Source organism: Dromiciops gliroides, chromosome 3 (genome assembly GCF_019393635.1).
Source record: "Dromiciops gliroides isolate mDroGli1 chromosome 3, mDroGli1.pri, whole genome shotgun sequence".
NCBI classification, from domain to species: domain Eukaryota; kingdom Metazoa; phylum Chordata; class Mammalia; order Microbiotheria; family Microbiotheriidae; genus Dromiciops; species Dromiciops gliroides.
In genome coordinates, this window is record NC_057863.1 from 668,135,183 (window position 1) to 668,162,400 (window position 27,218).

The 27,218-nt window shown below is 45.2% G+C and overlaps 1 protein-coding gene and 1 long non-coding RNA gene across 2 annotated transcripts; both read right to left on the bottom strand.

Annotated features, from left to right (window-relative positions):
* Positions 1-298: 298 nt before the first annotated feature.
* LOC122748467 (zinc finger protein 260-like) lies at positions 299-27,204 on the bottom strand. Its single transcript, XM_043994097.1, has 4 exons — positions 26,036-27,204; positions 7,202-8,124; positions 524-630; positions 299-328 (listed from the first exon to the last, which is right to left on the bottom strand). Exons 1-4 carry the CDS (start codon positions 27,202-27,204, stop codon positions 299-301), a joined length of 2,229 nt encoding a protein of 742 aa, XP_043850032.1.
* Positions 9,802-20,740, bottom strand: LOC122749614. The gene is made up of 3 exons (XR_006355691.1): positions 20,625-20,740; positions 19,204-19,329; positions 9,802-10,074 (listed from the first exon to the last, which is right to left on the bottom strand). It is a non-coding gene; the product is annotated as an uncharacterized LOC122749614 (long non-coding RNA).
* Positions 27,205-27,218: the final 14 nt, after the last annotated feature.

The window sequence follows — 27,218 nt, forward strand, 5'->3', positions numbered from 1 at the left end:
AGTGGGTCCTGTGATGCAACTCAGTCACTGTGCATTTATTTAGCCCCTACTGTGCAAGAAACAGGGCCCAGAAAATGGAAAACCAGCCCTCGGAGAAGCGGGGGGGTGGAAGTCAGTGCGGGAGAGAAAGCCCCCTGGCACTGTCCGCCTCCTGGCACTGCCCCACTTCCTGGCACTGCCATGGCACCATCCCAGCTCATGGCACTGCCCCGCCCCCTGCTCCTCCTTCGTCCCACCTCCACGCCTTTGCCCAGGCGGTGCTCCCTGATCCTCCTGCTTACATGGTCCAGCTTTGATGCTAGCGCTGTGTGAGCTGACTGATGAGCAGCTGGGGGTGTGAGACGGTCAGTACACAGGGAGGTTAGGGGTCCGTGACTTTGTCCACCAGACCGGTTCAGCCTCTAGCCTGTGCGTGGCTGGCACTAAACCACAGCTAGAGGCGTGTGAGTCAGGAGCCAAATAAGTTTACTTCCAAAGCAAGGAAAGCCACTTACAAGCAAAGTGCCCTTCCTAAGAAGGGGACTCTCGGGCTCCTGGCAGGGGCAGGGTGGTCTGCAGGGTTGGTCGCCTTGTGCTTGCTCAGTGGGGTCGGGTTGGCATGGCCCCGGGCAGCCGCAGGGGCCCTAGGCTCTGTTCACAAGAAGGGGATGCCTGGTTAGCATGTCAGGGGATCTGATTGCAGCTTCCAAGTCAGGGCGCCCTGGACCACTCAGTCCCTACACATGTCCATTATATAGGTCTCACTCCTTTCAGAGAAAGAGAAGAAGGTTGATTCCCATGGGCACTGATGACATGAATGAAATGCAACAGTGTAGAAAAGAGTGGGTCCCAGGACAGAATCCTGTGTGACACCCACAGTTAATGGGCAGGACCTGAATGAAGCAGGAGAAAAAGCAGGAGAGAAGCTAAGAAAGAAGAAAGGAGCAGGTGAAAGGGAGTGTAAACTGAGGCAGATGGGCTCTCTAGGGAATTTAGATCCCCCCAAAGTGGGAAGACTCCCTGAGAAGGCAACGGTCAGTTCTGCAAGATGCAGATCCCCTTTTTCCCTAAAGGGAAGAAAACCGGAGGGAGGTGATGCTTCTGAAATTAAAGCAAATCTTTGTTAAGCAGGGAATAAGACATACATGTGGGAGCAGTTAGCCTGATGTTGAATAGCTCAACTAAGCAGGGGATGAGGGAGGGATGTATCTCTTTCAAGTAAAGGAGGCAGGGGATTGGGAGAAAAGGCGGCAATTAAGCTGCTCCCAGGAAGTAATGGGGCAGAGAAGCCTATTCCCAAGGGGAGGGGGCAATCCGAGAAAGGGGGGGGGGGACAGTTGAGGAATTCCAGGCATCAGAGCAGTGACCTTGAAATCCTGACAGTTCTAGGATAGAGCATAAACAATAAAATAAGGAATTGTCTCCAAAACCCACCGACAGGATGTTTTCAAGAGCCCCCATTCACAGCAGTTAGGGGTCTTTTCAAGGCCCATAAACCAGCAAATGGCTCAAGGCCTGCTTCAAGGCTGGTGTGATCTTGATTGCATTCAGAGTTGCAGATTTTCTGCACGTCCAGTTGGGTTTACTCTCGGTCACTACAAAGGATTGTTGGTATGTCAAGCCACTCTATCCTAATTAATACTCACTCCTCATAAAGCTCTTCTCAGTTACCTGGATCATTGGGGAGCTCAAGCAAATTGAGGTAGTATATCAATTTACAAATTCACTCGTGCAAGGGTGATCAACTGTTCAAGTGAGGCTTGAGATGTCAGTAGACTTTCCAATGAAGAAATCGTTGGTAACTTTGGGCAGAGGCATTTCAGCTGAATGATGAGCAAAGGAAGAAGACTGGTGGTGCTAAGTGTGGACAGCTGTGTTTCCCCAAAATTTGGCAGATAAAGGGAGATTTCAGATGACAGCCTCAGGGATGGCAGAGGTGGTATGTGCTTGGTGTGCCATGGTCACACTTGTGCTTTAGAAATAGAAGTTTGGCAGCTTCGTGGCACATGGATTGCTAAGCAGAGTAGAGGCAGGGACACCAGGTATAAGGTGGTTTTTCAGGAGAGTCATGTTTGTGTAAGTGGAAGGGGGTGGACCTGAGATGTGAAGGTGGGCAGAAAAGATTTGGAAACTCAATACTGGGCGGGGGGGGGGGGGGCAAGATTCAAGGACTCTAAGGCAAAAAATAGTTCCTGTCCTCAAGGAGCTTACAATCTAATTGGAGAAAACAGGCCAGCTAATTAGGCTAATAATCAATGGCTAGTGGAGAAGCCAAGAGAGCCTGAAACACCTTAAATCAGGTGTGTTCCTTCTGATAGGCACCTAACTCCCCTGAAAAGTGAAACTCAATCTTGACTGGGGCACATTTAATGAGGTGGTGGCCTAAAAGTCTTCACCTCCTCCTGCTGAGAATGTGCTTTGATCATGAGACCCTGCAGTATCAGGTCATCTGGGCAGGGGAAGCCATTCCCATCTAGACTCTCTCTGGCTAGTTTTTTTCCCCCTTCATCATCTAGGTTACCCTAAACTCTAATGGAGGGGATCAAGGACAGAGGGTTCCCCCCCCCCAAGCAAAGGCTTGCCCAGACTGGATTCTGTTTATACTCTAAATAGAAATTAGGGCTCCCAGTTGGGTGGGGTCCAGTCCCATCTATTTAAGTAGCATGTGCCATGGGGGATAGGCATAATCCTATCACTCAACCTTGCCCTTCAGAGACTGACTGGCCTTTTCAGGAGCTGGGTCTTAAAAGAATTATCAGGAGAGGGTGAATCACAAGTTAATAATTGTCAATACGATATCACTTCACTCTGCTTGCCTCAGTTTCCTCATCTGTAAAATGAGCTGGAGAAACCATGCCAGTATCTTTGCCAAGAAGACCCCAAATGGGTTCATGAAAAGTAGGTCATGACTGAAATGACTGAACACCCCATGCTAGGTACTGTGAGATTAAAATTGGATATTAGATCATAAATCTACCCTACTTAACCTTTCCCTTAATTTATCTCCCAGACTAGTAAATGGAAGAAGCTTCTGGTTTTCTAGATAGACCTTCTATTGTATGGTAGTCACAAGGTGATGTTGATTAGAAGGATAGGAAAGTAGAAATACAATACAAATTGTCTTAAGTCTAGGCTTAGTCTATATTCTGTATAAAACTCACCAAAACCCAAGGCCACCTTTGGGGAGAGAGACCGAGTCAAGCGCGTGCTGTTAACCGAGAGCTGGGCCGAGTCAAACTCCAGTCCGCGTCTGCCTGTGCAGCGCAGCCAGGAGACCAGCAGAGCAGGAAAAAAGGCCCCACTTCCGTTCTCTCCTTGCCTTTTCAGCTCGCACCCCGGAAGTCGAGTGCTCAGCAGGCAATCTGGCCTGCGTCCCAGGCGGACTGGTGTGCGTAGCTCATGCTGTTGGTCTCCTCCCCAAAAGGGGTGGTCCTAAAAAACACTGGCATCTCTCCATTATCTAACCGACTGTTAAAACTTTTTACCACAGTACTGAGCTAAGCATGAAGGAAGAAAGAGTACCCAGTCCTCTGGCATCCTGGAGGTGTGCAGCTGAGCAGGAAACGAGGAGCTGGTTCCTGGGCACCTCTCTTAAATGGAGGGTCTGAGAGGAGCTCTCCATCCCCTCCAATCAGAGGGAGGGGTGAGGCCTTAGAAGCAGAGGTTGTAAGCATGGGTGGCTAACTGGAAAGATGGAGATGGGAGTTCTCATTTGGACATGTTGAATTTGAGATGACCCGGGGACATGTAGGTGGAGATGTCCAGCAGGTAATGAGAAATGCAGGACTGGAACTGAGCAGATATATGAAGGCTAGCTGTGTGGGGGTGGGTCGTACCTGCTTGGAGATGATACTTGAATGCAGGGGAACTGATGAGAAATAGTGAGAAGAGGACAAAACCCCAAGGACATGACAAGGAGGTGGCACCAGGAAGGACGGAAATAAGAATTAAGGGTCTCCTGTGTGAGCTATTTTACAAATATTCAGTCTTCACCATTTGCTATTATCATCTCCATTTTACAGCTGAGGAAACTGAGGGAGATAGGAGGTAAGTGAATTGCCCAAGGTCACACAGCTAGTGTCTCAGGTGGCATTTGAATTCAGGTCTTCCTGACTTCAGGTACAGTGTCCTAGTTATTGTAATTAAGAGATAACTTGTGTTCTTGGGTAGAGCAGTTTTAGTGATGGAGATGGAAGCCAGACTAAGAATTTAAGAATGAAGAGAGAAGGGAAAGGAACAATCTAAACCCTATTCACAGAGCTGCCCAAATGCTAGGGCTTAAGTGCTTGTCTAACCACATCCTTTCCTCAAGTAGCCATCATGGCTTCCTATTGTCCCCCGGATAAAAGGTGAATTCTTCTACTCAGCCTTAAAGGCTCTTCACAACCTAAATCCACCCAATCCTGGGCCACTTTTTATCCATTACTCCATGTATAGTAGGTTAAGATGAATCAGCTTCTCACACATTTCATTCTATTTCCAATCTTCCAGGAATGCTCGTCCTCAGAATTCTTAAAATCCCCTTGTTTCCTTTAAACTCAACTTAAGTACTTCTCACTTGAGGCCATCTCTAATTTTCCCATTTGCAACTGCTATCCTCCTCTATAAAGTTGTTGTTTGTCCTTCATTCTAGAAGAGGACCATGACATCTGGAGGTGATGTCATGACTTGCAGTGAATTGGAGGGAGGGCTGTGCAAGGTCACCAACCTCTCTCCTCCAGAGCCAGCTAGGTACAGGGGCAACACACACACACACACCCCAGGATGACTGAAGATGGCGGTGGATATTTAAGGTGTTGGGGCTAAGTGACTTGCCCAGAGTTATACAGCTAGTGTCTGAGGTGAGATTCAAACTCAGGTCCTTCCAACTTCAGGGCCAGTGCTCCTATCCACTGTGCCACTTAGCTGCCTCTATAAAGTATAAACTTTGTGAAGACTAGGGTGGCCTCATTTTGGTCTGCTTAGGACAAGGCTTTCACATAGTACATGATTACTAAGTGCTTGGTGAGTGAATGAATGTAGAGAACTTTTTCAAGTTTCTGAGTTTGGCAGAAGAGATATAATGTAATGGCTTGAGAGGATGATCAGGTCAAGTAATGGGAGGGATCTTGATGTATTTGTAGATAGCAGGGATGGGGCCAGTAATGAAGAAGAGAAGGGGAACTTTGTCACTGAAGGATCATTAACAAGCTGGAAGATGTTTAGATAAGATTGACCAGGAGATAAATGGAGCTGGAAAACCATGCCATTCCTCAGTCACTTGACAAACTGGAGATACTGAAGCAATGTCAATATTATAACTACTATGTATAAAAAAGGATTAACATTAGGAAAGTATAAGAATTGCCTAAAAGAAAAAAAAACCTGAAACAACTTTTTTATTACCCAGAATTAATAGTTGGAAGCAATAAAAATGAACATTTCACCCTTTCCAGGAAATATGAACAAAAAGAAAATGACAGAAGGCAAAATTCATCATTTATAATAAATGTAAATGGTCTGAATTTCCCCTTTAAATGAATGGAATCAAGAAGCAAAACATGTCATTATGTTGCTTACTGGAAATACATTTAATGCAAAATAATAAACTCTACACATGTGCCAATGGATCTGGTCCATATTCTTCAAAAGTTTTCCCAGCAGGTGGGGAGGGTACAATGAACACGCCTCTGGGGGCTTATATTTCTCCCTGTTTTATGGCTTCTTTGATATTAATGGTCACAAGGTCATTGATCATGGTTATCTCTACTATTTCATCATATGCCTCAAAGATACATTGGAGAAAAGCCTTTAAGGTACTGTTTTGCTCTCCTTAGCCAAATGCTTCTCTGTAGTCATAAAAAGTGGATGTAGAGAACCTTGTATTTGCTCATCTTTTAGTCACCTGTGTGATGGTAAAGATATGGTCTATTGTGGAATATAACATATGACAGCTTGCCTTCTCCATTCTAATAAACTTACAAAGAACAGCCATACTGACTGCATGGATCATTCTTGTATTTCTTTTTTACATGATAGGAAAGTAGGTATGATGGGATAGTAGTGAATTTTGGGGGAATAATTAAGTTTTTGAGTCTTTCGGTGACTTTGATTTTTCTGATGTATAAGCCTGAGGATTCTGTGTAGTCCACACAGTTTTAGCTTCTCTCATTCTTAACCCCTGAACCATATTTCTCACCATTTTTCTTCATCCTTGCCCATCTCTGCTTTTGTGCTCAAAGCACTAGGTACCTAAAGTACATGCTAACTTAATTTGGAGGGTCTTACTGAGATCTTGTAGAATTTTTCTACTACTTCATCCTCTGCAATTGATGTTGGTACCTAAACTGAAATTAATTTCATGGTGGTCTTTTTTTGAAAATACTTATCATTAACACAGGAATATGAAAAATCCAAATACCTCATGAAGTAATATTTCTTGGTGCTTTCAGGTACATGGTAAAACCAATTCTGTTGGGCAGCTAGGTGGCGCAGTGGATAAAGCACCAGCCCTGGATTCAGAAGGACCTCAATTCAAATGTGGCCTCAGACACTTGACACTTACTAGCTGTGTGACCCTGGGGAAGTCACTTAACTCTCATTGCCCTGAAAAAAAAAAAAAACAAACCCAAAACAAAAAAATCCAATTCTGTTAACTTCAACATTTACTTCTCTAAAGAGAACCTATAAGCCATCCTTCTACTTAGCTGCAACTTCCTCTTGTCTTTTGGTTTCATATCTATATAGTAAGAATGTCAAAACTGACACTATTAAGTTCTTCCAGTGGTGTGTCCACTTCTTGGTCACTGGACAAAGGTCTCACATTAGAGTGAAATTAAAATGTAAAGACAGCCTCAAAACTGTGATTCTTAGGAACTTCTCTTTTTTGGGTCACTATCACCTCAGAATTCAGAGCCATACAGGTCCAGGGACCAATTTGTATTTTGCTTTACTAGGTCTGTATCGGTTCCCATGGCCAAAGAAATCACCACCATGTGGCCAGCTTAAGTGTGACAAGCCTCTAGATGCTTATGCTGATTCTTGGACAATATTCAAAGCCTTTACAGCATGGTAGAACCTTTCCAAACTTGTGTTCTTATGCCATAGAAATCAAGAACCTGTGGTCACCTCCACATTAAGTTGAGGCCTCAGATTAGGACTTCAGAAACACAGCTCAATTAAATTAGAAATAGCTAAGTTTTTGACCCAGTATAAATCCTTTGGTATTGAATAAGGTGTGTACTCTGATGTTTAATAAGATATGGATGGGGATTGATAGCTTTCCCACATTCATGATATTTATAAGGTTTCTCTCTAGTATGAATCCTCTGGTGTTTAATAAGGTTTGAACATTGACTGAAGGCTATCCCACATTCATTACATTGATAAGACTTCTTTCCAGTATGAATCCTTTCATGTACAATAAGGTGTGAGCAATGACTGAAGGCTTTTCCACATTCATTACATTGATACAATTTCTCTCCAGTATGAACTCTCTGATGTTGAATAAGGTGTGAGCGATTACTGAAGGCCTTGGCACATTCTTTACATTGATAGGGCTTCTCTCCAGTCTGAATTCTCTGGTGTTGAGTAAGCTGTGAGTGTCGATTAAAAGCTTTTCCACATTCATCACACTTAAAAGGCTTCTCTCCAGTATGAATCTTCTGGGGTTGAATAAGTTTTGAGAACTGAGTGAAGGCTTTTCCACATTCATTACATTTATAAGGTTTCTCCCCTGTATTAATCCTTTCATGAACAATAAGGTGTGAATAATGACTAAAGCCTTTCTCACATTCATTACTTTGATAACGCTTCTCTCCAGTATGAGTGTTCTGATGTTTAAGAAAATCTGAGTGGTAACCTAAGGCCTTTCCACATTCATTACAATGATAAGGCATATCTCCAGTATGCATCCTCTGATGCTTAATAAGTTGTGAGTGGTTGCTAAAGGCTTTCTCACATTCATTACATTGATAAGGCGTCTCTCTAGTATGAACCCTCTGGTGTTTAATAAGGTGTGAACATTGACTGAAAGCTTTCCCACATTTGTCACACTGATAAGGCTTTTCTCCTGTGTGAATCCTCTGATGCTGCATAAGGTATGAATGACGACTAAAACTTTTGCCACATTCAGTGCATTTATAAGACTTCTCTCCAGTATGAACTCTCTGATTCTGAGTAATATGAGAACTCTGTGACAAGGCTTTCATACATGAATTACATGTATAAATTCTCTCTCCAATATCAATGCTCTGAACAGCAATAACATTTCTGTGGCTATTGAAGTCTTTCCCACATTCATAACATTCATGTTTCTCCTTAGGCTTTGTCTTTGGATGCAAAGGGACTGGCCTCACAAGTCTCTCCTGGCTTCCTTGCCTTTTTAACTGGTTCTCACATTCTCTGTTTTCCCCCAACATGGTACAGCAAAGATTAACTCTTCTGAGTCTTTCTATTATCAGGTCCTGGAATGGTTCATTCTCTGCAATGGCTTGATTTATCTCTGTCCTTGAATATGAGTCTCAAAGAGATTAAAGTAAGCTGTCAATATCCACATTTCCATGTGATTGGCGAAAGGAAACTGCTATAGTGAAAATGTGGCAATGCAACTAAAAATGATACCCAAAGGAAAGAGGCAATCAGTGGTGAACACCATTGAATCAAGAAACAAATTAAGCCAAGAAACAAATGAAGAAGCCAAAAAGTCAAGGAGGGTGGGGGATGATTCACATGCAAGGTGAATACAGAAGGTTGGGGGAACCCTGTAGGAGGAACAAAATGTGGAGATTTGGAGATAAACCATGATAGAACTGGGTTTCTAGGATCAAAAGGCTGAAAGCTAACAATAATTTGAAGAGAATGGAGGGGATAAGGAGAATAGGAGAAGAAGTACAAGGATCAGAAAGGAGTCAGGCCTTCATCAATTCTGTGATGATTAACAACAAGAGGCATAGTTTCTGGGTAATATGATAACTAAAATCTAATGTGTGATCACCTTGCCTGCCCCCCCCCCCAGCCTTTGGGGGGTGGGGCGGGGGGGAGGGGAAAACTAGCTAAGATTTACTTATAAATTCAGCAACAGTTTAGGCTTTTAAGCATTTATTAAAGTATATTATAACTTAGTAAAGAGGAAGAAAGAGAACATGTCTCTGAAAGAATGGAAAAACCCTATCTCAAATCTACATGAGAGAGAGAGAGGGAGAGAGACACCTTCACCTAGCAGGTCACCCTTCCCAAAGAGAGTGCCTCTCAGTCTGTTCCCCTGGAAGCCCTCTGTGGAACAGGAAGCAGGGAGGTCCCCACACACAGCTCCAAGCTAATTGTCTGGTAGCATTCAAGTCCATTGATTGATATGACTTACAGGCAGTCCATGAACTTCCAGGATGCCAGGATGACCTTAGAAACCTTAGAAAGGTCATCTCATGCTTTCTTGGCAAGGGGCAGGGCCCCTGGTTCTCACAATAATTTAATTATTTTATGAATAAGGCTGGCAGGTTATCAATAAAATGAGGTCTATGGCCATCTCTCTCAGGTCAAAGACCCTTAATGGTGGCGGGGTCACAGATTATATGCCCTCTGATTGGTCAACCAACTGTTTGAGAATGTAAATAAAGGAAATGCACAATGTTCAGAGATGTCCCTGCCTGTGCACGCGCGCACATACACACATGCACACGCACATACACACACGCACGCACACATACACACACTCACACGTGCACACACACGTGCACACACATGCACGCGCACATACACACATGCACGCGCACATACACACACGCACGCACACATACACACACTCGCACGTGCACACACACGTGCACACATATGCACCCAGAAGCCTACAAAAGTGCATCGCTGTGTTGTATATAAAAGAAACAATGTTCAGAGCTATCTGGTTCTATTTCCTCTTGTTTAAACCAGTACAATCTGTTTGGCTTAATGATGGGCCTTGGTAGAGAGGGAGTTCATCACAGACAAAGAGTTGGTGACATCCAACAAGCTAGAGGCAGGGGTGCTGATCCTGGTGAGGGAGGCTGCTTTCAAAGACACCCCAGCCTGGCAGCAGCACTGGCACGTCCTACCGAGCTGCAAAGTGTATCTTCTGGGACCAACCTAGAGAATTATGCAGAGGAGCATCATTTGGGGATGGGTAAATAGGGAAAAACAGAAATGGTGCTCGGATCCCCTTCCTTCTGTAAGGTGCTGACTGAGGGGCAGGAAATGGGGCAGGTGGGGCTTAAGACTCTCTTGACCAAACCTGAACAAGATCCTGGCCTGTGAGCGGGCGTGCTGCTGGAGAAGCTGAGGCAGCATTGGGCACAGATACACAGGGACATTCTTGCGCTACAAGAAGCTGAGAAGTGCAAGGATGGCCCACAGGAAGAGACCAAGAGCATTATATGCCCAGGGACCACTAACCACGTGGGCTACTGGCACTGAGCATTGCAACACTGACAGCAGGTTCATCACAGCAGCTTCCACCGGGATCCATGGTGGTTACTGGGTGATGACAAAATCTACCGATGACCTACTAAGGCCTGACAGATCAAGCCAGCATCCACTGAGAGCCTGTGACGACGTGCAAAGGTGGGGATGAGTGAGGACGGGGAGGAAGAAATGGGAAGTTTGGTTCAAAAGAGACTTGCAGGTAACACTGAAGCCTCACGCCCCTCTACAAACTAGAGCCGGGAGGTTGAAGCACAGAGAGGGGCACGGAGTTGCCCATGGCCACCCAGCTAGTGTTTGAAATAGCATTTGAACCCAGGCCACTGCGTCACACTGCCTCATCTAATCAATAGTTGTTTGGACAAACTCTCCAAACACTGCTAAGTGCTGGACACAGTGAACACCAAATGAGGGGAAGAGACAAGGGACCTGTAAAAAAATTAATTATTAATAACTATAACTAACCTGGAAAATTATATATAATTGGATTTATTAAAATATGATTATGTGAAAAATTATAAATTTAGAAAAATTATAATTGGGCCATAAGTCCCTTCATGATCGCCATTCAAATGTTAGAATATTTTTAAATTGACTAGCCTAATTTGGGGGGAACTGATCTATGGATGACTAGAGGACTAATCTTTCTGAGTGGAGGACTAAACTGGGGATTTATGACTATTTGGCTATCTGACTTCGTTAATTTAATATGGGCCGTTTATAAAGTTCCACCACACTGCTCCCAAACTGATAGACTAAAGATTAAGAAGGCTCTTAACTAAATAATCAAAACAGAGTTTATTTATGAGATACTATTTCAAATTAGGAATACAGGGAAATAAAATGTACAACCTGACTGCTTTCCTGTGGTCTCTTTCCACTGGGTCTCTTTCGCACCTGCTGCTTCCGAACTTCTTGAATACAATAAGGGCCTCAGCCGCCTCCGGCCTCAGGGCACGTTACGCTTTCCCTGGTTTGTATTAAGGCTTGTAACCTTCTGTCTGTCTGCTCTGTCAGTTTGCCCTTCGGCCTCTCTTTTGCCTGCTCCTAGTCCTTCTCGTCTTCTCCTGCGTCCTTGTAGCCCCGTCTCTAGTCTCCGATCTTTGCTGTCTCCTCAGTCGCCTCTTGACCTCTTCTTGTCTATCTAGGCCGTCCTCGGCCCGTCCTCTAGTCTGTCTCCCTCCCAGGTCTATATATACCTTTTCTTCTCTCCACTCAAATCTCGCGGCTTCCTTCACCCCCACAGACCAAGCTAATCCTCCAGCCAGAGCTGCAGCCGGGTGGGGGGGGGGGGTGTGCTCTCGAGCCTCATGCCTCAGCACAGGCTATCCTTCAGATAGCTCCGCTCAGGTCGGAGGGAGCTGGGGGCTTTTTTTTTCCCCCCAGCTATCTGACCTGGCATCTTGTATAGCCCACGGGGCTTCTGAGGAGGAGGGGGAGAGACCATGAGGGCCTAACTTTCTAATCTCAGCCTAAAGGTAGGGTCCCCAAATCAAAATAAATTTCCAGACCCCTGAATAAAGGCCAGTAGAGTCAGGTCATTGACCATCTGAACTCAGACCAGAATGAACAGAAAACAGCAACAAAGATGAGAAAAGTGTGGTGGCATCAAGGCAAACACTGGACCCTGAATTAAAACTTAAAAACAGGATGCAGATGAAGGAAAGGACATCAGCCACATAAACTCTGACCCGACAAGGCTGTGACTGGGCCTCTGTTGCAGAGACCCCGGGGGAAAACCTATGCACAAACATCGGTAGTGTAACGATGGGAATGACGCCACCTGCTGGATACTTACTGTAGAAGAGTTCTGCCTATGAAGCAAAGGTCTTTGAGGGCAAGACCAGGCTTCAGGAAGTGACGCGGACGAGTGGGAGGAGGAAGGAAGAGACTGGTGCTCGGTCTCACTCTTTTTCCTCTGGACTCTGGCGGAGAAGGGAGCTAGAAATGCGCTCTCCCTTTAATAGATAGGAATCTAGACCTTTCTCTCTCTCTTTACCAAATTCTTATTCTCCTTAATAAATGCTTAAAAGTCTAACTCTTGCTAAAGCTTATAATTTATTGGCGACCACTCATTAGATATTTTAGACAGTTTAGCTAGAATTTTAGCCCTTAACAGATGGCTGACCACGAAGAGGAAAGCTAACCCTCAGTCTTCTGATCTTCTGGTTGGGTAAGAAATTTCCCCTCCCTCTCCCTTTAACTGCTAAGTACTGGTGTACTGGCTGTGTTTTCCTTTAAATTTTTTCGAATGGACCTTTTAAACTCCCTAATTACCCTATTTTTGATTTTAGTCTGTTTAACCAGACAAATGGGAGATAAGATCATGTTAATGCTTTGTTTTTCTGGATTTTCTATTTTTCTTTTTCTTTTTGTTAAAAGAGCCAGCAACTTACTCACACAAGGAAATATCTCCCCCTCTCCCAACCATGCTTTTTCAGAGAAACCTGAAGAGATTCCTGCAGCTTTTCCCAGTTCTAACACTAATTGTTGCTTTAATTTTGCATGCCTGGAGGCAATGACCCACCCTCTAGAAGCTTTTAATCCCCTAGCACCTGGAGGCAAAGTGGGGGAAGAGGAATCCAGGCCTGAGTTCAAAATCAAGTCTGATTCAAATTGCTCTGGTCCCTCCCCTCCTCTCCAGACCCCACCCTCTACTCCTCCTATGGCCAAGCCCATAGCTTCCCCTGCCTGGGAAGTCCAGAGATCTGATGCGCATGCTCAACTTTTTCTACCTGCATTTGCAGCTTCAGGCTCAGCCCTTCCCCGGCCTGGCTGTGCTTTTGAGACAATCTTAGAAAACTCTTTAAATTCCAGATATGCTCGTTTTGTTCATAATTTTGCTAACCTGCTTTTGTCTTTAATTAGTAATCTTATAAAGCATTTGTATGGTGAAAAGCCCGACAGACAATATAGAGGGGTTAAAGAAGAAAAACTTAAGCTGAATAAGAATGACAATCAACATAGTTCAAGACTCTGCTTCTTTTGCCATGGAAGGGTATATATTTTACAGAAATGTAGAAGTAAGCAGCAAGGTATTGATATGAGTATTGGGGATTTTAGATATCGGAATCAAAGGTGTTCTGAATTCACTCAGAGTATTAATATCAGTTCAGAGGTTACATAGGATTTCTATGCTATTACATATACATTTTGAAATTAATGGTATGGGTTTATTTTCATAGAGATTTTCATGCTTTTGAGATTGTGTTTTATATTTAGTTTTTAAAACAAGGAGAATATTTGTAAAAGCTTTTTATAGTCATGTGATCAAGTTTATATTTTATAATACTCTTATTAATATTAAGTTCACATTCATTTAGACTTCCTTAGTTTGAATTTCATTGTCTTTTATTGTTCCATGTGTATTTTCTTCTATTCATTTGTCTATCTAATTTTGAAACATTGCAAGATGGTTTTGATTTTATTATACAATGTTAATTCTAGGAGTATTGTGCTCCCATATTCTGAGTTGTTTGTTTTTGTTATTTTTTCTCAACTGATTATTTGATCAAACTCTTTAAAGCATTTCCCTGGCAAATTGGTTGCCATGGCAAGTGTAAATTGATTCTAGAAGTATCATTTTTGATAAGCATATTCCCAAAAAAAAAAAAAAGAGGGGAACATTTGTAAAAGTTTTCTATTTTCAAAAAAAAAAAAAGTTCTTTGAGATTCTGTTGTGCTTTAACTTGTATTTAAGTATGTTCTGATTTTTCACAAAAGTAATTGTATACTAAGTAAAAAAAAGGGTATTATTTGAAATTGTTGCATAATTATATATTATATTTTGAGTCAAGATGTATTCACATTTTTTGCAATCATTTATTATCCTCAATTTTAAATCCATATGAGACTTGGATTATGGGAACTTATCATTTAAGACATTAATTGCCTTTATTCTGAGTTATCAGATGCCAGTTGGCCAAGATGCCATCCAATCAAAAGAGGAATACATGCAAGAGCAGACACTGAACTGTCACATGAGGGGAGACATGCATGAAGTCAAGGTATGGCCGAGGGAACGGCTTTTGACAAATGTTGAGGTTGGATTCTCTTGGTTTAATATTTTATTCTCTTTTTCCCCACAATATTGTACAGATGGCTGGAAGTATTCATCCCACCCATCTCACTTCTACACCTGGCTTCTATGCTCCCTCCTATATGCCTGATGCCATGGACATCTCAATCCCATGCATCTGATTAAGTCTGACTCAGTTTCTTCCAATATGTTCGGTGGCATGGACATATATTCCATCCACCTATTTTAAGCCTGGCATACTGTATGGGCAGTACATATTGCTCAAGTGTGGGAATGCTCATATCCCATCATTTCTCTGTTCTTTTATGGTAACCCCCATAATTATCTCAGGTGTCATGATAAATAACAGTGTTGAATTTGGCCTTGACACCTGTTACCAATTATATTAGATTTTCTAATTTCTCATAATGGCATGAGGATAATTAGGCAGATGATGCAAAAAGTGATGAAACAAAGATAAAAATTATTTTTAAAAATTAATATCGCAGCAATTGTCTTCTCAATTACTCTCCATAAGGGGGGACTATAATAATAATGTAATTTTAAAGAATGGTTCAATTTTTGTTTTATTGTATGTTTCATGTGTAACAACTAAGATTCTGTATTCCCTTAGACATGTTTTTGAGAACTTTCATTGTTTGATTTTATTATTGACAAAGCTATTTTAAAGTTGTGTTAAGCTCAATTTTGTAGGAAATTTCCTGGCTGATTACCAGCATCCACACATCAACCCCTGAAAAGACTTCCATTCCACGACTACACCTAGAGGACATCTGAGAAAAGACTTTCAGAGACTTTAAATGAACAGTTTTGATTTGTTTTTGTTGTTTTTTTTTCTCTTTCTGTTATAATATACACCATCTGTAACATGTATTCTCTGCAGAGGCCCTCCCTTTGCAAGACCAATGTCAAAGCGTCGGTTCATGAGGACAAAAAAAAAAAAAATCGCCCCTCTGGACAAAACTTTCCTCTCTTCCTTTTCTATATTGTTGTTCACATATTATTAGTTAGCAATAGTTATTATATTGTTTTTACTGTTCCGTCAAGGAAACATTTTGTTTCTTGAGGAACAACAGGGGGGACTGTAACGATGGGAATGACGCCACCTGCTGGATACTTACTGTAGAAGAGTTCTGCCTATGAAGCAAAGGTCTTTGAGGGCAAGACCAGGCTTCAGGAAGTGACGCGGACTAGTGGGAGGAGGAAGGAAGAGACTGGCGCTCGGTCTCACTCTTTTTCCTCTGGACTCTGGCGGAGAAGGGAGCTAGAAATGCGCTCTCCCTTTAATAGATAGGAATCTAGACCTTTCTCTCTCTCTTTACCAAATTCTTATTCTCCTTAATAAATGCTTAAAAGTCTAACTCTTGCTAAAGCTTATAATTTATTGGCGACCACTCATTAGATATTTTAGACAGTTTAGCTAGAATTTTAGCCCTTAACAGTAGCAACCCTTTTTGTGATAACCACAGTTTGGAAATGAAGGGGCTGCTCTCCTCCTGGGGGACAGTGAAACAACCGGTGGTATGTGACTGACAAAATGGGACATTAGGGTCAGAACAGCCCATCAACACGAGCAACACCAATGGGCACTGGGGCCTTGGCTGATGGAAGAATGAAGAGGAAACCCTGCTCACCTGCTGAGGGGGGAGGCCTGAGAAGACAAAGGACCCCCGTGCTCAGACACAGCCCGCGCAGGGCTCTGTTGTCCCAAACTCTGTACCGAGATGTATGGAGGGATTTGCTTTTCAGGTCTGGTTTGCTTTTCTTAATTTGCTGGGGGTAGGTGGGGGGTTAGATGAATGTGAGCCTATGTGTTATTGGAAAGAAGTGACGCTGACCCCCCACTATCATTACTTAGACTACAGGCTTAGCTCATGCAAAATAATAACTGCAAGGAGATCCAAGCAGCCCAGAAAGCCCTCGATCAGGGAACTTCTGACGTATGAGAGGAGATAAGTGTCTGTAACACCTTCCCCAGGACCCTCTTCTGAAGCAGAGGGGATCAGCGGAGGGGGCGTCCCTTTACAGGAAGGGAAGCATGGAAACACGAGTGTCGGCTGCAGAAAAGTGGAACTTCTCAGTTCAGGATGCGGGGAGGAGGAAGGCGCAGACCCTGGGAGGCTGGACTCCACCCAGTCCTCTTGCCCCATCCTCCACCGGACAGGGGTGCCGCCCCTTCTCTGGTCCTTATCGGTCCTCCAGATGGCTGACTCCCAAGCCCCCAGTCACAGCTCTGTGTGTGCTCGGGAAGAGCAATGAGCATCCGTGCCCAGGCCTCCTCTGCCAAGGAAATGGAACTTTCCGGGGGGGGGGGGCGTCTGCACACAGATCCCAGGTCCGCTGAGGGAGGGCATCAGGAGGAACAAGCGAGCACTCATGGCACATTCAACAAGGAGCCAGTGTCTTTGCCATCTGATCACTGACTGAAGAGGGTGGCCAAGGGAGCCCTCCCTTGCCCATTCAGAGCAGCGTCCCTCACCCAGACGCTGGCCTTCTCCAAGGTTTCTGGAAGACCGAACAAGCCGCCAACTCGGGCAGTGCCTAGGGAGCTGCGGGCTGGCTCTCTTACATAGCAGAGACCCCTGTGTGGGGCTGAGCCCGGGGAGAGACCCGGCTCGCTCAGAGGAACGTGGACTGCTCATCCATGCAAGAAAGACACGTCTGTGGTCTGGAGTCCAAATGCCTCTGGATACACTCGTTCCTGGGGAGCCCACGTGCCTGGGCCAGAGAGGACAGATGGACGATGAGCTGGGCCCACTGACGTGAAGGAGGAGAAAGGCTGGACGGACTTCAGGAACCGCCCAGCCCCAGCCCCCCTTGAAAGCAAAGGCCCATCTTTTCCACACTAACCACTTGGGCCAACTGTCTCCAAAGAACCAAAGAGAAGCTCACACTAGGGGAAGTGGAGATGCACATGTTGGCATCAAGGAAGGCATCAAAGAAGTGCTGGCTAGGAAGAAGAGGGGGCCGGTGGCGTGGCCAGGGATGACAGGTGGGCAGTCAGGACAAGCAATGCCTCTAGCACAGTGGGTGGACACAGGGTAAGAGGCGCACACGCTCCTATTCAGTGCTCCAGCTGATGACGTCAGCCATCTGGAGGCCAGATGAGGACCAGAGAAGGGGCGGCTCTCCTGCCTGGCGGAGGATGGGACGAGGGGGATTGGGCGGAGTCGAGCCTCCCCAGGCCCACGCCTTTCTCTTCCCCGCATCCCTACAGCCGGCCAGGGCACCTCCATCCTTCTGTCCCCATCTCCACATCTCACACTGGGCCAACAGCCTTTCTTTTCTTCTCAACCTCACAGGATGGATAGTGGCCCTCTCCCTGGGTGTGAGAGGCCCTGCCCTGCCCTTGGACTCTCCCACTGCCTCCTCTTCAGATGGAGCCAGTAACTGGCTCTCGGGATGCAGGGAAAGGCTTAGGGTTAGGGTTAGGGTCTGTTGGGCCAGATCTTTCCCCGTCCCCAGGGCAGGCGCTGCCCAGGGGCCCGAGCTTCCTCCCCCTAGCGGCCAGCACAGCCCTCCCAAGTCTTCTCAGGCTAAGCATCCCTCCTCCCATGAGAAATAATGATTAATAAGCAGAATTGTGGGGAGAGCCAGGTCCCCCCTTCCCCTTCCTGTTAGATGACAGATGGAGACCAGGTGCTCAGTCAGCTTGGGCGGGGTCTGCGTTCTTTCTCTGAGTGACCTAAGTCCCTTATCTGGAGACCTCATCTTAATACACCCCACCTCTGACCCTGTCACCCTGCTGGATGTGACTTCAATGGGCCGGCCGCCTCTTGTCTGAAAAGCCAAAAGGCCTCTGTGAACTGTAACAGGTTAAGGAGCCGTTTCTATCGATCTCTTACTGCTCGTGATGATAAAATGGACCGCTGACGTAGACTTTTGTCACTTGTCATTACTCTATTCATTATAGACTCAAGGTTCCTCTCCATCCTTGCCACCCTTCTTTGGACACCCCCAGAGTTATCAATGTTCTTCTTAAATCATGGGCCCAAAACTGATCCCAACCCTCCGGGGAAGGTGGTCCAGAGCACAGTGGGTGGGGCTCTCCCCTTCTCCACCCCATTCACTATTTCAGCCACTACGTTCCACTGGTGACCCCCATGGGGCTTGTGGCTCACTTAGGTTCTCAGATTCTTTTCAGAATGATGGCTACCAATGGCTTCCTCCCCTGTCTTAGAATGGTGAAGCTGATGTGTGCCCAAGTGTGAGACTTGGCATTGGTCCCCAATAACTGACCCGATTAGATGCACCCCGATGCTCCCTCATCCTGGCTGTCATTCCCCTCAGCTTAGCAAGAGACAGGAAGTCTCAGTAGTCCATTTTATAGACGTGACCCTGCCCATGGCCTCTGACATCATCTTCTCTGACCTCCCCATCTGACAGCTGAGGACACTAAGGGCCAGAGAAGGGAATGAGGTGGGACCTTGGACAGCGACCAGGCCCACTGCCTGGGAGCTCACTCTGATGGTCTAGGGCATGGTGGGCACAGGGGCAGCCCTGGGGGGTCAGAGGCCCAAAGGTTATGGACCCCAGGCCCTGCTGCTCCCAGAAGCTGATGGGCAAAGACTGAAACATGGGCCTGGAGGGAATGGGGGGCCTCCATACCCAGGGAGACCAGGTTCTGGTAGGTCTCCAGCATCATGTCCGGTACGGCTGCCTCTGAGATCATGGAGGCCCAGGCAAGGGAAAGGACATGTGCGCGGAGGCAGAGTCAGAACTCGAACACGGGGCCCCTGACTCCAAATCCTACTTACCTCCTTGCTCCGGCATCTGGGCCCCCAGGGCTCCTGGGCCAGGGTCTTGGGGCTTCCTTGTGTGGATGGCTGTCAGGCCTGCTGCCTTCTGGGGGTCCACAGGAAGTCACCCTCCAGGGGCAGCTGCTGTGGGCAGGAGGGAGCCGTCAGCAGGGAGCAGTCAGCAGGGGGGAGCTGGGGGCCCGAGGGGGCATACACAAGGATATCCCTGGCTGAGAAGCCCATTTCATGGGACCTCCGTAGGTCCCGGGGGAGTCCCACAGAGCCCACCTTCCCCTTTACCATGGGGTGGGGGCCCCAGAGCATCTCAAGAACCTGGTGGACCTGATCCCTGGGAGGCCCACACAAGGACCCCTAGAGGAACAGAAAAGGAGGATGGGGCTCTCTGCCCGGGATCCCCACTGGGCCCAGGGAGGCAGGGAGGGGCAGGAGTCCTGTCTTCTCATTCAGAAGAAGAGCATGAGGTTCAGAGGTGTCCTGCCCCTTGCCTGGGGAGGAGCCCCTGGCTCCTCTGAGCCTCCTAAGAGTAGGGGAGGTGAGTGAAGACTACAGACATCATGTCGCCATTTTGCAGATGAGATGAGTGAAGCAAGTGAAGTTCAAAGGGGCCACGGGGGGGGGGGGGGGGGTGGGCTCACGTCCAGGGCTCTTTTCGAGTCCGGCTCTCTCCCGCCCTGACCCCTCTTCTCTCTGCTGCGTCTGGAGCCCCCGTTTGCCCACGTGTGACCCTTCGGGAAGGGCCAGAGCAGGAGACACAGAGGAGGACCGCAGACCCTCCCCAAGAAAGTGGGCCCGGGGGCAGAGTCCGGCCCGGGTTAGGTCACCGCATCAGTCTCGGCCCTTCACGGACAGGCGGGCACGGGGAGCATTGACGGGGAGGTGCAGTGGTCAGCGGAGCCTGAACAGGCAGCGGCGGACCCTTGGACCAGGTGGCGGCCTGAGTCTGACACCTCAGGCTGGCCCAGTGTCCTTCCCAGGTCCCTGGCCAGGCTGGAGGAGGACGGGGAGGGCCAGCCTGGGGCTTCCCCCACAGGGCTAGGAAGGAGCAAGGAAGGGCCAGAGCCTTGGGGCATGAGGGTCTGATGGAGCGAGCGACCAGCGTCAACTAGAGTCAATAGATCCATCTTGGGGTTGAGGGAAGAATCTCAGCTCAGCAGGGAGATGGTACCAAACCGCCCCCAGCAACCGGTGATGTCACCAGCCCCAGCCCTACATTCTGACACACTTGTAACCGATGACGTCGCCAGCTCCGCTTTACACTCTGCCCTTCCAAGCCCCAGCAACCAGTGACGTCACCCAGCCCTGTCCTTTTGCTCCTCTCAAAACACTCCTTTATCCCTCCCCATCTCATGAGCCCAGCTCAAGAAGCTGCGAGGTTGGTTGGGGGCCAGAAGGCCAGGGACGTTAAAGTCCACACATACCGGACAGAAAAGCGCTTCTCTGAGTCGTGAGAAAAAAGCCACCGCAGGTAGACAGCCACTCAGATAAGGCCTGTAAAAAAGGAAGCGGAGGCGCGCCCGGCCTAGCTTCAGGAACCATAATGCGCCTGCGTCTAGAGACACCCTGAACTACAAATCCCAGGATCCTCGGGATTTCCATCCTTGCCTCTGGCCCAGAAGGCCAAGTCATGCTCTACTGCGCATGCCTATCGTGGAGAGCAGGCCTGGTGGAGGAGAGCTGCCTCTTAACGAATCAGATCCAGCCTGCCTCGCGGTTGCCTTACCCAGGATGGCTTTGCGTCTCCATGGCTACGGCTCCTCCTGGGGTTTTCTTACTCAACCTGAGACTTTGCACAGGGATGCAAGCTTGGAGAGACTGAGGATCCGGGCGGGACGCAGATCTCCTCTGAGGCGGGGGACTGGGCTCAGAGAGGTGCTATTATTTATCGCCATTTTACAGATGAGGAAACTGAGGCAAGCAGTGGTGAAGTGACTTGCCTGGTCTACACAGGGGACAAGTGTCTGAGTGTGTATTTGAACTCAGGTCGTGCGGACTCCAGGCCGACCATCCTGGGCACTGTCCCTGCGCTCCACCCTCCCCCAAGTCCAAGCAGTCGAACCGTTCCGAAAAGCGAGCCGACCCCTCCGCTGCCCATCGGCGGGCCATCGCCCCAGAGCGGACAGAGGTCGTGGACTTTGGCGTCCGAATGACACGAGATCCCGCTCCGGGGACACGACCCCATGAGCTGGCTCAGAAAACCTCAGGCTCTTGTTAGCCGAGGGACCCTGGGCAGGTCACTTCACCTGCGTCTGCCTCGGTTTCTCCATCTGTAAAATGAGATCATAACAGCGCCTCCATCAAAGGGTTGTTGTATATTTTAATTTTCCCAGTCGCATGTAAAAGCAATTCTTAATATTCGTTTTTTAAAATCTGAGTTCCAAATTCTCTCTGTCCTTCCCTTCCCTCCCCAGAAGGCAAACTCTTTCACATAGGTTATATATGTATAATCATGCAAAACATAGGTCCAGATTAGTCATGTTGTGAAAGGAAAGAGGACCCTCGTTCACCTCCCCCCCAAAAAAAACCCCAAAAAACTAAAGTGAAAATCGTCTGCTTTGATCTGCATTCAGAATGCACCGGTTCTTTCTCTGGATGTATAGCATCTTTCATTCACTGTTTTATTGCTGTAAGCCTTGAAAGCTATACATTTTCCCTTAAGTACTGCTTTGGCTGCATCTCACAAATTTTAGTAAGTTGTCTCAATGTTGTCATTCTCTTCAATGAAATTATTGCTTCTTTCTACGATTTGTTCTTTGACACACTAATACTTTAGGCTTAGATTATTGAGTTTCCAATTAATTTTTAATCTATCTTTCCATGGTCCTTTATTCAACCTAATTTTTATTGCATTATGATCTGAAAAGGATGCATATGATATTTCTGCTCTTCTGCAGTTGTGAAATTTTTGTGTGTTAATACTTGGTCAATTTTTGTGTAGGTGTCATGTACTGCTGAGAAAATTATAATTTTAAAATAAATTTAAAGTGATCAAACTTATGTGCTTCAAATGCCTAAGCATGTAAAACCATTTTTAAAAAAAGCCCATCAAATGAGCTACAAGAATGCATAGACAATAACACAATAGTGATAGGAGGCTTCACTATTTATCTTTCAGTTTTGCATAAGTCTAGCAGGAAGATAAAATAAAGGGAACTGGACAAATTGCTGGAGAAACCAGAGCTAAAAAGAACATACACACCTCTCAGAAACAAATGAAAATTTTACAAAAACTGATGACAGACCATCACAAACAAATGTAAAAAAGCGTAATGATAAATATATCCTTTATAAACCATAATGCAATAAAAAGGTAATTGTTTCAGAAATCACAAACAAAAGACATGGATGCAACTGGATATTTAGCAATGAAATCCTAAGTAACAAGAAGGTCAAAGAACAAACAATGGAAACAATAATTTATGTAAAAGAAAATAATGATGAAACAACATAGCAAAATTTTTGGGTCGCAGCTAAAACGATAGTAAGGAGAAAAAGTAGAAAAAAGGATAATTAATTAACTGAATATGTAATTTTAAAAATTAGAAAGTTGGGGCAACTAGGTGGCACCAGCCCTGGAGTCAGGAGTACCTGAGTTCAAATCCGGCCTCAGACACTTAACACTTACTAGCAGTGTGACCCTGGGCAAGTCACTTAACCCCAATTGCCTCACTAAAAAAAAAATTAGAAAGTCCACAAATAAACCAAAAAAAAGTTCAAAGGAGGAACCATTCAAAACTAAATGATTGGGGCAGCTAGGTGGCACAGTGGATAAAGCACTGGCTCTGGATTCAAGAGTACCTGAGTTCAAATTCGGCCTCAGACACTTGACACTGTGTCACTCTTGTCTTGTCTTGACACTTAGTGTGACTCTGGGCAAGTCCCTTCTGAACTTTCTGAACTCCACATGTTATCTCTTTACTAATATCTAATATACTTTAATAAATGCCCCCAAACTGGTGCTTAAGCTGCCTGGAGATAAGACATGGAGGGTGTTGTGTCAATGATCAACGAGTACTTTTTGGGGACTCAGGTGTGAGAAGAAAGAAAGGTGGGAGAGGACCGGGTGATGAAGGGCTTGTAAGGCCAAGGAGAGCATTGAGTGTTTGCTCCTGGAGGTCCCAGGGAACCACTGGAGAGCACCGGGTCCTGGGCTGAGTTCTACCCACAGACTGTAGAACTCAGCCCTCATGCCTTCCCTGCCTTTCCTCCAACATGATGCTGCTTAGCATCAGGTGCCAACCCATCTATCAAGGACAGCCTCCTCTGCTGGGTGGGCAGCCTTTGTTCCTAATCTCTCCTTCCTGGCTCTGTTGAAGTTGCAGCTAACATCATACTCTCATCCCCCTTATTGCTACTGTCTTCCCTTTGAGATTAACCCCAGTGTATCCTGTATATATCTTATGATCTCTCCTGTTAGACTGTGAGCATCTTGAGGGCAGGGATTGACATTTGCCTTACTTGGTATCCCTAATTTAAGCAGGGGCACCTAGGTGGTGCAGTGGACAGAGAACTGACCCTGAAGTTGGGAGCACCCAAGTTCAAATCTGACCCTAGACACATACTAACCGTGTGACCCTGGGCAAATCCCTTAACCTCAAATGCCTTAAAAACACCCAGAGCCATCTCCAGTCATCCTGATGTATATCTTGCCTCTGGAGCTAGATAGCTGTGGAGAAGAGAGTAAGGCTGGTGACCTTGCACAGCCCTCCCTCACTTAAATCCAATTCAGTGCAAGTCATGACATCACCCTGATGTCATGATCCTCTTCTATCGTTCTTTCCAGCAGCGACAAGTCTCATGCAAACCTTTCAAACATGGGCCTCAATCATGCAGAAAACAAAAAATTAGTTGTGGTTTCTCTGCAAGTGGTGTATTTGTTCTGCTTGGCCTCATAGGTCTGCAGGTTAATGAGCATCAGTTACAAGAAGGCAAATATAGGCTAAGTATATGACTCAGAAAGTCTTCCTGACAGTTCCAGTGACCCAGATGGCTATGGGCTGTCTCAAGTAGCAGTGATTTTCTCCTCATGGGCAATCTTCCAGCCAAGTCGAGATGAATGTGTGTGGGCCAGGCTGCAGAGAGAGATCTGTCGTTCATGTATGTTTTGGCCTAGATGACACTGAAGACTTTGTCTCCTTTTTGAGTTCTAATGGTTGAAATTATGATAGAATGTGGGTATACATACAGGAAAGTGATTATGGGGTAGCCACTTAAAATAAGCAGCAGAGTGGATTGTGATCCTCATGTATCCACTCATGACAGAGCTTTAGGAGAACTGATGACCAAACTGTCACCCAGCCCCTACTGGTGCTTTATGTGGGGATGAATGGTATCACAAGGCAAACTGAAATCAAATGGTGAGCCTTATAATGTTCTGGGAAATGAAAACAACAGAGAGACATTCTCTCCCCTCTCTTGGATTCCAGGGCCCAACCCACTATCTTCTCTAATGCCACCATGCCTCTCATTCTAGGGGACTGCAGTAAACATGGTACTGCCCTCTCCAACAGACTGACCTCCCATTTCTTTAGCCTCCTGCCTTCCAAGGTTCATTGCTCCTCATCTATCTCTTAGGCATGGCCACCCCCTAGACCTCAACAACATTCAAAAACTGTACAATCTCCAATACCTTGAAATCTATACTTTCCTTGAAAACCTTTTCCTCCCCATTCACAAACAATCTGTCACTGCTCCCAATGCTAGAGGTCCAAACTCATCTGTCTTCTCAGCCCTCTACAGAAAGTCCACCTAATGTACCCATGGGCTTTTTTGACATTGTGTGGATACAAACAGAGGCTCTATTCTTTCCAGCAATATCACCTTGTTCTTGCTACATCACTAGTCCCTTTACCTTGACAATTATACAGCTATACTGTAAATGGAGATAAACAAGAACAATAAGAAGGAAATTTTAGAAGATAAACAGAATTTTATTTACTAAAATACATATTGATGGTTTGAATATTATCATTAAACATTGTAGAAGGCTTAAAGAAACAAGAAACCTTGCTGATTTTGATTTTTAAGAATGACCGATGGTAAATCATACACAAGACAATGTTAAAGCAAGCAATTATTCTAAAAAAGCATCCTATTAGAAGACAGAAATTGCAAATGGTAGTATTTTAATAAAGCAACATTCCAACTGGAAAACATTACCTAGTTTAAAATTTAAAACATAAAGATTAAGATAAATATCAATCCTATATAAAATTTTTAAAAATGATAGAAGAAAAATTAAATATACTGGTGAAAACAATAAATGTTAATGGTTTAAATTATTTTATTAAATGAAAAATGAGTTTCTTATTTGAAATGGAGTTAATTCTCATCTTGCTTACAGGAAAGTCATTCAGTGCCAATCATAGTCAAATCAAACTAGGTGTAGCTAATCTTTTCTATCAGTATGAAATTTCTGATACTAGAAAAGGTTTATGTTTTCTTCTAAAACATCCCCCCACCCCAAACAGCATAGTAAAGTAAAGGCTTTTATCTAGCACAATCCTAATGCTGATCCACATCTAATGGTTGCTAACAAAATATTTTCCCACCTTCACATAAATTTGCAAGACTTCTCTCCAGTATGAATCTTCTGATGGAGCATAAAATTTGAGCTGTTCCTCAAGGCTTTCCTATAGTCACATCATTTATAAGGTTTCTCACCATTATGAGATCTATGATGTTGAAGAAGAATTGAAAGGAGAGTAAAAGCTTTCCCAGGCATCATATTTACAGGGCTCCTCACTGGTATGAATTCTCTTATGGATGAGGTATAAAGACTGACTGAAGGCTTTCCCATAACCATTTCATGTATGAGACTTCTCACCAGTACGAACTCTTATGCACAAGGAGGTGTGAATTCTGTCTAAAAGCTTTCCCACACTCATCACATTTGTAAGGTTTCTCACCAGTATGAATTCTCTGATGAATAAGGAGTTTTGTACTACGAATGAAGGTTTTCCCACATTCATCACATTTATAAGGTTTCTCACCAGTATGAATTCTCTGATGTAAATGGAGGTTTGACCTTTGACTGAAGGCTTTTCCACATTCATTACATTTATAAGGTTTCTCACCAGTATGAATCCTCTGATGTACATGGAGGCTTGACCTGTGACTGAAGGCTTTTCCACATTCATCACATTTGTAAGGTTTCTCACCAGTATGAATCCTCTGATGTACACGGAGGCTTGACCTGTGACTGAAGGCTTTTCCACATTCATCACATTTGTAAGGTTTCTCACCAGTATGAATCCTCTGATGTAAAAGGAGGTATGAACTCTGGATGAAGGCTTTTCCACATTCATCACATTTGTAAGGTTTCTCACCAGTATGAATTCTCTGATGTAAAAGGAGGTGTGAACTCTGGCTGGAGGATTTCCCACATTCATGACATTTATAAGGTTTCTCACCAGTATGAATTCTCTTATGCACAAGGAGGGATGAACTCTGGCTGAAGGCTTTTCCACATTCATCACATTTGTAAGGTTTCTCACCAGTATGAATTCTCTGATGCACAAGGAGGTATGAACTCTGGCTGAAGGCTTTTCCACATTCATCACATTTGTAAGGTTTCTCACCAGTATGAATTCTCTGATGAATAAGGAGTTTTGTCCTACTAATGAAGGTTTTCCCACATTCATCACATTTGTAAGGTTTTTCACCAATATGAATTCTCTGATGCATAAGGAGTTTTGTTCTACAAATAAAGGTTTTCCCACATTTATGACATTTATGAGGCCTCTCACCAATATGAATTCTCTGATGCACAAGGAGGTATGAACTCTGGCTGAAGGCTTTTCCACAGTCATCACATTTATAAGGTTTCTTACCAGTATGAATTCTCTCACATACCAGGAGATGTGAACTCTGGCTAAAGCCTTTCCTATATTCAGGACATTTGTAAGGTTTTTCTTCAGTGGGATGTCCCATGAGTTTTGAGCTTTGACCAAAAGCTTTTCCATTCTGGGGCCTCTTAGCCAGTTTCTCTCCAGGATACATTTTTGGTACTTTAC

Bases quoted from the DNA above. Each gene is read 5' to 3' on its own strand.
- LOC122748467 (XM_043994097.1), bottom strand. From the start codon at position 27,204: ATGTATCCTGGAGAGAAACTGGCTAAGAGGCCCCAGAATGGAAAAGCT. The intron at 631-7,201 runs GTACACACCTTA...TCTTGTGAACAG, and splicing joins ATATCTTATTAAACATCAGA to AGCCTAGGGCCCCTGCGGCT. The intron at 329-523 runs GTCCCCTTCTTA...TCACACCCCCAG, and splicing joins CCCCTGCCAGGAGCCCGAGA to CTGCTCATCAGTCAGCTCAC.